Source organism: Onychostruthus taczanowskii, unplaced genomic scaffold (assembly GCF_017590055.1).
Source record: "Onychostruthus taczanowskii isolate IOZ18803 unplaced genomic scaffold, ASM1759005v1 scaffold126, whole genome shotgun sequence".
NCBI classification, from domain to species: Eukaryota; Metazoa; Chordata; class Aves; order Passeriformes; family Passeridae; genus Onychostruthus; species Onychostruthus taczanowskii.
Genome location: NW_024498418.1, coordinates 1,109,473 through 1,119,910, shown reverse-complemented (window position 1 = coordinate 1,119,910; position 10,438 = coordinate 1,109,473). Strand labels below are relative to the sequence as shown.

General features: G+C 44.6%; 1 protein-coding gene across 1 annotated transcript; it reads right to left on the bottom strand.

Annotated features, from left to right (window-relative positions):
* Nucleotides 1-167: 167 nt before the first annotated feature.
* Nucleotides 168-8,693, bottom strand: KIF3B (kinesin family member 3B). Its single transcript, XM_041396188.1, has 8 exons — nt 7,258-8,693; nt 6,585-6,686; nt 5,817-5,939; nt 5,586-5,704; nt 5,244-5,357; nt 4,696-4,801; nt 4,310-4,488; nt 168-3,738 (listed from the first exon to the last, which is right to left on the bottom strand). The coding sequence occupies exons 1-8, from the start codon at nt 8,638-8,640 to the stop codon at nt 3,642-3,644; spliced, it is 2,223 nt and encodes a 740-aa protein (XP_041252122.1). The 5' UTR covers nt 8,641-8,693; the 3' UTR covers nt 168-3,641.
* Nucleotides 8,694-10,438: the final 1,745 nt, after the last annotated feature.

Genomic DNA, 10,438 nt, shown 5'->3' with positions numbered 1-10,438 from the left:
TACACATTATAATACTCATTGCAGTTCTACTCATATTTATATTTTTCCGCTTACTTTGCACAGACTTTTTTTTAATGAAAGAAAAATAACAGGAAGCATTGTAAACATGAAGTAACTGAGCCCTGCCCCAAATTAACAATGAAAAACACACGTTTGGATAGATGCAATAAATCTTATTGACTTTATTACACATTTTATTTTCGGATCACTTTACATTCCTAGACAAAAGAGATGATACAAATAAATATAAGCTGTAAAACTATGGACAGAACTATGGACAGGTTCTTTTTCTACAGATCACCTACGAGAAGGCGGAGGTGGGCGTATCTCCAAGGAGCTGAGAGTTGCCATCGACAGCTGTGCCCATAGAAGGATCCTGGGTCACCTCTTCAAAAAGAAAGGGGGCTGGAGAAGGCAGTAAGCACCTGGATCCCAGCGACTCAACCCCCACTGCACAGTGCAGCAGGCACACCAGCGTTCTCATTTCAGTTCCATCTCTGTAGCTAATTATGGCTTTTGCAGGTTCTCTTTTCCAGTCTGTGTTTGAACACAGCAAGAACAGACCCCCAGGAATTCCACTCAGCTGTTTAAAGGCTGGTGCACACTGCCCAGCACGGACAGGAGAGAGGTCCAGGTACACAGGTGCTTCACTGAAACTCCAGCGAGGGCAGCCTGACACCCCAGACTGACTGAGCACTGCCTGCTCTGATCTGGAAAAGGCACCGGCGCAGCCCCAGGTGCTCTGGCAGAGGTATGTGTTTTAGAAGATTCAAGCAGCATGCAAATATTTTTAAAAAGGCGCTAGACCTAAGTTAAGGATTTTAGAAAGTGCTTTAATTCCTATGCTTCAGTGTCTGGTGACTCCTGCTCCATGCCACTTTTTTTAAAAAAAGATCCCATTATACAGATCAGAGCAAAGACAATTATGTTGAATGTTAAACATTCCTATGAAGAAAAGGTGATGGTGCAAGGCTGTCCCAGGGCCTCTTCCAGGAGTCCAGCTGGATTTCCTGCCTTTGGTTAACCAGCAGGAAGCCCAGATGGTTCAGATAACACCAAAGAAGGGCAAACTCGGCAGGAATGTTTTTTAAAAGCTTCAACCCAGAGCTCAGTATGTTTTGTACAGCTTAAGACAATGTATCTTAACATCAGTGCCACTGAGCATCTGGTGAGGGTTAAGTCCTTTGGAATCCAAAGGCTTCTGTAACAGGCCGAGATTGCCCAGGAATACACCGACCAAATCTCCACCAAGCCCCAATTTACATACAATGACTAAATATGCAGATTTATTCTTTCCACTCTACTGAGTTTCTTTCACCTTGCTAATGAATTTCTACAGAGTTAAAAGCAGAGCCTTTCTGACACTGGCTCATCAACATGAAAACAGGTTTGCACTGCAGAGCTCCTGGTACCAGCCCTGCCACGAAGGCAGTTTCCAGCATATGAATTTAATACAGAATAGAATTCCCTATGGGATAGTAGCAACTGAGGAAAATGTGTACATGTGCAGACACAGATGTGCCTGTGTATGCATTACTCACATAAAACATGTGTACATAGGCATGTACATACACGTGCTTATATATTGTGCTGCTGTTTCAGGGTTTTAAACCTCCACCCCCAATTTAACTTCAATTCTCTGAGCACTTAAACCATACAATCATCTTTTAAAATGTCCTAGTACAGAAGATTATGTGCTGGAGAGAAAGAAGGAAGAGAGGGAAGAGAAGGTGATGTTATACTATGCAACAAAAGCTAGTTAAAAAGCTCTCTGGATATAAACAGTGCTTTGTGAAAACAAAGATGATGCTGGGTTTCCATGTTCAGGTTGAAAGAAATTGGTCATGTGCCTGCTCTCTGTTATAAGCAAATCCCTCCTTCCTCCACCAAAACTATTATATATATGTATGTGTGCATAAATGTGTGTACATATATTAACCTGGTGGCCCAGGAAAGCAGTCTGTGGAATGCAGCAGCCAAGTTGGTGTTTAGGGGGCCCACCTGGCTCACCTGGGCACCGTGCCTGCAGGATGCACAGGCGAGCTGTGCTGAGCACTCCATTCCTCCTGCTCAGGGGGTCAGCAGAAAGGAGTTCTCCAGCCTGGATGAAGTCACTCTGTGGACACTTAACGAGCACAAGGCAGAGTCCACACATCAGAGCATGTCTACAACCAGGCAGGTCCTCACACACTCACACATGTCAGTCTGGAGGGAGTCATCAGTGAGGGAAAACAGGTAAAAATGTTCACAGGATGACAGCCAAGAGCAACCAGAAAAAGTAACATCCCAAGTCTCAATATACAGTGAACTAAAACTTACAAATGAGCTGTGGGACACTAGACAGGGACACCTTACTCTGTCCTTAGTGTGGAGTTCCACCTCCTTCTACCCTGCTACACGAGGCTGCTTTAGTCATAGGGCAGCTTTGCAATGAGACTGTCGAAAGCAGGAGTTCTCCCTCCCTTGTTTTCAAAGAAAAACCCCTGGAATTAACACCAGCTTCCACCACCAGCCTCAGTTAGGTTGGATTCACTCCCAGCAGGCTCTGAGTGAGCTGGGAGGTGCAGAGAGAAAGCTGCTTAACATGGAACAGGTGAGGCACGAGAGGCACTGAATGCTAAACCTCCTCAGACACCAAGGGAAGGAACCAAACTCCCAGGAGTGCACTCAAAGGCAGCTCCAAGCTCCTGTGCTCTGCCCAGCTGAGAGTCTGAGCCTGGCAGGGAGAGCTCTGAGCTAGTGCTACGTTTTCCATCAGCAGTGGGAGGCATGAGAAAAATGGCCACATGCCATTAGAGATATCACATGGACACTGGTTTTAAATGCCAGGGGTAAAGATGAAGGCAAGAGAGAGGAGGAAAGCTGTGGAGCTGACATGGCATGCAGAGGTGTTCCTTGACAAGGTGGCTCCTGTTGGTAGGGGTGAGGTCTGTAGGTCAGCTTAGAGGAGCTCTCACTTACACCTGTAAACAAAGAAAGGACTTCAGATTCTACTGCTTCCTTTCTAGAGACCACAGAGTTGTTTTTTTGAGACCCTTTTCTGGCCTACAGCCCTCTGGGGAGGCACAGCTGTGTGGTGGTGAGGACACGCTGGCCACTGCCATCCTGCCTGTTCAGACCAGTGCCTGAACCCCAGGTGGTGACGCCAGTCTCTCAAGCAGGAGGAGAAAGAACCATGAACCTTGTCAAGTTTGAACAGATCCTCTGCTTTTTAGCCTCTTTTGGCTCTCACTGTGGAGCTGCAGAGTGGTGGTCCTGTTGAGATGACTTCCAGCTCTGTCTTCTCAGTGCCCAACAGCCAAAAAGCGCCGTGCAGCGGAAGGGCTGGTGCAGGAGGAGGACGGTGACGCTGTGAGGTGATCCCCATGCTTCCCATTGCTCCTAACACACTGTAACGTACCTCATGCATTTTTGATTTCCTAACTAAAATCCATTTCCCACAGAGGCCAAATGCTGAATTGCAAGCACGGATCTTCCCATGGCTCAGTGCCCCTGGACTGGCCCGAGTCAGTTAAACAGCAACAAGGCCATCTCCAGGGAAAGGGGCTGGAGGCTGGCCAGGAGCTCTCTCTGCAGGTTTGTCCTTGTCTCTGCTCCCAGAAGGTAAAGGCTGTTCCCTCCCTGGAGAGGCATTGCTGGTTTTATTTTGGAACCAGCCCTCGTGACTGTGGGTAGAGCTGAGAAGTGGGGGTGCCTGATCCTGATGCGGATCCCACCGATTTCCTTCCAGTTTTCGGTCTGAAGAAGCAAAAATGAAAATATAAACAAGAAAAGCTCTAACAATGTCACCTCTTACTTTCCAAAATGAGTCTGCAAAAAGCTGATTTTTTAAAACTGGAGTTATTCTCTAATAAACAGTTTCAGCTTTTTCTTCTGTCCTATGTCCTACACCCTGAAAGAAGGTTGTGGCGAGGCAGGGGTTGGCCTCTTCTCCCAGTTAGCAAGCAACAGGCCAAGGTGAAACAGCCTCAAGTTCTACAAAGGGAGGTTGAGGCTGGGTATTAGGAAAAATTTCTTCACTGCAAGAGTGCTTGAGCCCAGGCACGGGCTGCTCAGGGCAGGCTGGAATCTCCATCCCCTGCAGTGTTCAAAAAATGAGTACATGTGGCACTTCAAGATAAGGTCTAGCAGCATGGTGGGATTGAGTTGGAGGTTGGACTCAAATCTTAAATTAATGATTCTATGTTCGTTTTTCTCTCTGCTTTACTATGAAGCTCAGCTTCCCCTCACTGAAGAGAAGTGCTGAGCGACAGCAACTGCACTTGCACCTCTCCCGTGGGCCAGTCTGCTCAGGGAAAGTCCAACTCACCTGGGTTTTGATTTTTTATTTGAAGAGCTCTCAAAAGTTGAGGCATCCACTTGAATCTCATCTTCATCCTGCAGAGCTGCTTCCAGAGCTGCCTGAACCTTGGGAGCGATGGCTGGACCCTCATAGTTCCTCGTTGTCCGGCTGGGCACGTCCATTTCCAGTAACACGATGTTCTCTGCCTGAGACAGGAAAAGCAGAATCAAAGTCTCCATGTTTTCACACAAACTGTTACTTTGCCCTCCAGAAACTTAATCTGAAGTACTTTATAAATGTATGCAGGACACTACAAATTTACATCTCAAAGGAGAACGCACAATCCCCTCTGGAATTCACATTCCCCTGATCACAGGGTGAAGAGGCAAAGGTTCAACCACATCTGGGCTTACCCTGTACCGAGCAGCTGTGTGATTCATCATGGACGTCCTGGCGTGTTGGCTCAGGGGCCTTTTGTACCCCACAGCAGATACTGGTCTTTTCATCATCTGCTGGTTACTAGAGAAAAACACACTCAGGCTGTTATACCCTAAAACCAAAAGCTCCTCTTGGAGTTTATGAGCTACAACATCTGCAAATTCCATGCAGAAATCTGTTTCAACACAGCAGAAACCACCCAGGCTGCATTTGTAGCAGAAATATGATAGGAATGCACTGCTGTTTTAAGAGTGAATGCACTATTACATGTATTTTACATATAATTATTGAGTTTGCCTATTAGAAAAATCATAATCTCTTGAGAATTCTCCTAACCGTACATTTGTATTTTATAGCACCTATTAAGAGGAATAAATTGATTTGTTTTATTTTATTACACATCAAGAAGCTGCAAACTCTAGAAGGTCAGTTTAAAGCCCCAATTCAATCCCTCTTTTGTTCTTGACAGCTAGAGGGTTTCCTGTGACCTGTAATTCCATCCCAAGAGCAGAAGTACACTCACTCCAGACGGGTTATGGGATGTAGTTTCCAGTTGTCTTCCTCTTCATCAAGGAATGATCTGTTCATGATCTTATTCTTTTCTTCCAAGGGAATAAAGTTTTCAATAATCAGGTGCCTACATGCAACCACAAAAATGAGAAATATACAAGAAACATAATTAGCAATGACTTTCCTCACTGCTCCCCTCCCACTGATGTAATACAACCCTGGAAAAGGAGGAATGGTTTTGTTTCCTCATGGTTAAATCTTATTCCACAAGTATGTGCAAGGCAGTCCCTCCACTCCCTGCCCCGAGAAACCCTCTCTGTTACAGTCAATAGCTTACTCGAGTGAAGGGGCTTACTTTAGCTTTAGTTCCCTGGTGAGTTCATTCTGGGTCTGTTCCATTTCCTGGCGCCCCTTGATGTGCTCTTCTTGGAGATCATGGATCTCTGCCTTCACAGCTTGTAGCTTGGAAAATAACTAGAGCACACAACAAGAGCCAAAATCCATCACTTGCCAAAGCTCCTCTCACTTTCACACACAAGTTGATTTTGTTCCCAGCCTGATAGACAGGGAATCGTTTTCTTTTTACCTTTTTGAGTTTTTTGGTCTTTATGTCCACCTCTTGCTGAAGAGAACTGTAGGTCTCCTTCAGCTCTAGTGTTTCCTCATCCTGACTTTCCATCTGTTGCTGGATTTCTCGCTCCCGACGTTTCTGAAGAATGTGAAAATATGGCATTAAAGACCTCAATTATCTTGTCACCTCCAGCTGACACACATGAAACCAATGCTCAGGATGGGTTTCCTTTCCTGCCTTCCAGTTCTTCGTATCTCTTGGCATAGAAATACCAGAAACATCTTATTTGTCCTATTTTGCTATTAAAATCAGGTAGTGTGAACAAGGCTCAAGCTTCAACTAAAGGAATAAAATGTAATTTAAAAATTTTTTTTTATCGGTTTGTACTGGTAATTGTATTTAAGAATCACTAACAAAATTTGCATTAACAGAAAATAAGCTTTCAGCACAGAATAAAGGCCCTTCCCTTGAGCTAAAGGCTGAACTGATACTCTTAGAGGTCTTAGAAATATTTATTCATTTACAAACAGCTCCAATCAAGACAGGAAGTAAATCTTTACCATGAAGAACTAGAAGAAAACTTTTATAAACCTTCTTTACATATTTCAAATAATGACAAATATGACACAAGCCCTTCCCCCTTCTTTTCAATAAATGATTGCCATTAAAACAATTTTAGCGTTAACCCTGGGAAAACTTTCTGGTAATTTCCCCGCCACAATGTTTTACAAAAGTTCAGCAGCAAGGCTTTTTATACAAAATAACAAATCTCCTTCCTTGTACCTGTTCTGCAATTTCCTGTCGTTTCTGTTCCAGGATTTTCTGCTGTTCATTTGTGTGATCCACAATATTTTTCCCTCCCACCAGCAGCTTGCTTTCCATTGTCTGAAAAGAAAAACCAGGGTCAGAAGTTTCTCTCAGTGACTACAGAGGGTAACTTTCTCTCCTATGGATACAACTTCTTCAGGGCAGCTCCCTTATTTAACCTTTTCTTTCAAGGCAGCTGCTACAGGAATCACTAGTTCTTAAAATTCCTATAAAACTGTGGGATTAATGCAACAGTAACTTGTTTAGAATTAGGCACCACTGCAATGTGTGGCAAAGCTGGAGAACCAAAATGTGTGCTCCCCTGTAAATAACTTGTTAATGATCTGTGACAGAAAAAAACAGTTTTAGTGCCTCAGCTTGTGAAAATGTGCATTGTCTTTTACTGTGCCAATTGCTTAAGATCAGCACATAAGAACAATGAAACAACTCATGAATACTGAAATATGTGATTAATGGTGGAAATTTCAAACTTCTGGCTAGAAATGGTTTATTTTAAAATCTTCCAACCTAAACACAAATCACTATCCTGGAAATTTCTGTGAAATATCTTTCCAAATTGGGAAACTCTTTATTTCCCCCACAGCCTAAGGAAATTGCTTTCAAAGAGTATGACCAGGAAGAGTTCTACCTTGATTTTAGCACTCAGCATCTCTGTTGCTTCTTTCTCTCGCTTCAGGTCCTCCATTTTCTTCTCCTTCTCTTTCAGCAGCCTCATCTTTTCTTCTGCTACCAAGCTGTGATCCTCGACTATAGCTTTCTTCTCAATCTCCAGCTTTTCCTGTTGTTCTCTCCAATAGTCATCTTTGTCATCTCCTTCATCCTCACCCTCTTCAGTGTCCTCCTCCTCTTCCCCACCCTCCCTCCTCCTTTCCCTCCTCTTTCTCTTGCCAATAGACCGTTTTTCCAACTGTGCCTTGAGTCGAGCAATCTCTTCCTGGAATTCCCGCAGCAGAGCCTCCTTAGGATCCTCGTTCACCTGTGGCTTGTTCTTGATGTTTTTGGCACGGTTGGCATATCTCAGTGTGGTCAGGGTCTCCTCTACATTGTAAGAGGCAGGGCCTATATTGGCCACCATCACAGTTTTGGCATTGCCACCTAATGAGTCCTGAAGCAGCCTGGTCAGCTTGGAGTCCCGGTAGGGTATGTGCGTGCTTTTGCCATCGACCAGGGCAGAGATAACGTTGCCCAAAGCTGAGAGGGACAGATTGATCTTAGTGGCTTCCTTCAGCCTTTCCCCCTGTGCTCCAGTCTTTGCTTGCCGCTCGCTGCCTGCCAGGTCGACCAGGTTGAGCTTCCCCACGCGGATGTGGTTCTCTCCATCCAGTCCCAGCTCGCTGCACTCGATCGTGATCTGGAAGATGGCGTGAGATCGAGAGCTGTGCTCGTTCATGTTGGTGGCACCAACGGAGCGGTTCTGGTTTCCCAAATTCATGATGTGCTCTATCTCTTTGACGCTTTTCGTAACAATGGTGGTCAAATCCTTAACAAAAACCCCTGTGTCTGGTCTCTCCTTCAACTCCAGCCGCTTGGACTGATCCTTTGATAACAAGTCTCTGATTTCTTCTTGGTATATTTCCAAATAAGACGCTCTAACTAAGTATTGCTGATTTTGAGATCTAGAGATGTGGGTGAAGATGTGCTCGAATGAATTGGGGATGACCCCTCTCTTTTCAGGATCACCACGCACCCCTTCCATCGTGTATGTTTTCCCTGTCCCAGTCTGCCCATAGGCAAAGATTGTCCCATTAAACCCTTGCAGAACAGAGTCCACGAGAGGTCTGAAGGTCTCATCGTAGAGTTCGACCTGTTTGGAATTCCAGTCATACACAGCATCAAAGGTGAACGTTTTAGGCAGTTCATGAGATGATCCCCGTGGATTCTTCACTGAGACCTGCCCTAACTTGACATCCACATTGACAACTTTTTCATAGGATGCAGTTTGCTCTTTGCTGTTCATGGGCCGGCAGCGCACGACCACCCGCACAGACTCGGAGCTCTTTGCCTTAGACATGATGGCAGGGCTGTGCCTGGTGTGATCCTGCTGATGGATGATCCCGTGCTACACACCTGAAACAAAAACAAAGCAGGAAGGTCTGAAGGCAGTTTTCTGTAGGGGACAGCTTTTCACAAAGCCAAAGACTCGCCTCATCAATTTGAGCAGCATTTTGTGTTCATTAAGTTGCAAGAGATTTTGAAGTACTAAAATAATGTACAACATGAAAACCCTGTAAAGGCCTGAACTGAGACAGAATTATTTTATCAAAGGCTGTGCATCAAATGGTATAATTTTTACAAGCTCTGCTGCAAAAACTCCTAATCAGATGTGATCAGATCACATCTTTACAGCTGGTAAAAAGCCTTTTCTTGACCCTTAAAAATTATAATAAACCTTTTAAAACCATTTAAGAAAATAACACTTTGCCAATAATTTTCTTTGCAGTCAGGCCTTTTGCTTTAAATCTCCCATTGTGAAAATCTAGTACAGCCTTGCTCTCTCTGGAGCAGAAGTCTGCTATTATCTTTTCTTTTGACAATACACTTTTATCAGTATTCCCCACAAAAGCCAGCCCTACTCAGCTACACTGACCTACTGACATCACTCCTGCTCTGGTGTTCCAACTGCATCAGGTCTACAGGACTCACCATCAACCTAAACTCGTGTTGCACAAACCCAGATCACAGATCCAACTCGTTCATGACTCTGGGTAGAGAGGGAGGACACACTGGTGCATCCTCCAGACACCAGCAAGATGAGCTGCCATTGAAAATGGAGCAAAATGCCTGTGCTCCTAAACTGCTAAAGCAGTCACTGCCAGAGCCTCACACGGCAGATCTCAATGGCACAACTTGGGGAATGACATGCAATTTCTAATAACCGTTTTTATTTCCAAAATATCTTCCAAGAAGAGCCCTGAGGTCCTTCTGCCAACTAGAGCTAAGTGTAAAGCTAATACACACAGGGAAACCCAGGTAGTGCTGGCACAGGTTCAGGTGTGGCCTCCTTGGAATGTGTTCACTGTTCCCTTCCCAGCTGGATCAGCAGGAAACAGGGATTTTTCTCTAATTGTTTTTCACTTGATAATTGCATGTCTCAGGAGAGCTTCTCCAACAAGGTGGCAGAGAACTGCAGGGCTAGAGCTGTTGGATGGAAAAGGAAGCACACTTCCAGCCCAATATAAAGACAGTCAGACTGGCAAAAAGTAAAAGAGAAGTAACAGATAAACACGGTTAAGAATTGTACAGAAACCTCAATATGGCCTTGGGAATTTCCTCGGGTCTGTGGGGGGAAACTCTTTGCTTCTAATTCTTCCCATAGAAGCACTGAACCGGACACTCATTCAGAATTCACTCCACACCCTGCACAGTGAGTTCAAACTGTTACAGGAATTTTGGGTAGCTACTGAATAAAACCATTTCCCTCCTAACTGACAGCTCCAGATAAAGGTGACCTTCCTCCCTGACCCACAGCAAACATGAATTCTGGAGCACAAACACAGAAAGAATAAGTGAAACAAGGACAAATCTTGGCAGAATCACAAAGAACAACTCTCCCTCTGTTCATCCTGAGGAGCTGTATGCATTAACACACGCTTCCCCTTCCACGGCTCTGAGAGACATTCCAGTAATTCAAGTTCACGAGAGACAATTTTCTGACAAGGTCACATGAGAACCACTGTGTCACGTATCTGCATGTTCACACTGGCAAATACTCAAATCAGGCACAAGTTCTGACAAGGAGAGCATGGATTTATTTTATATATTGAATATCTAAAATACTATTCTGATGAGAAGTGCTGTTTTAGTAAGCA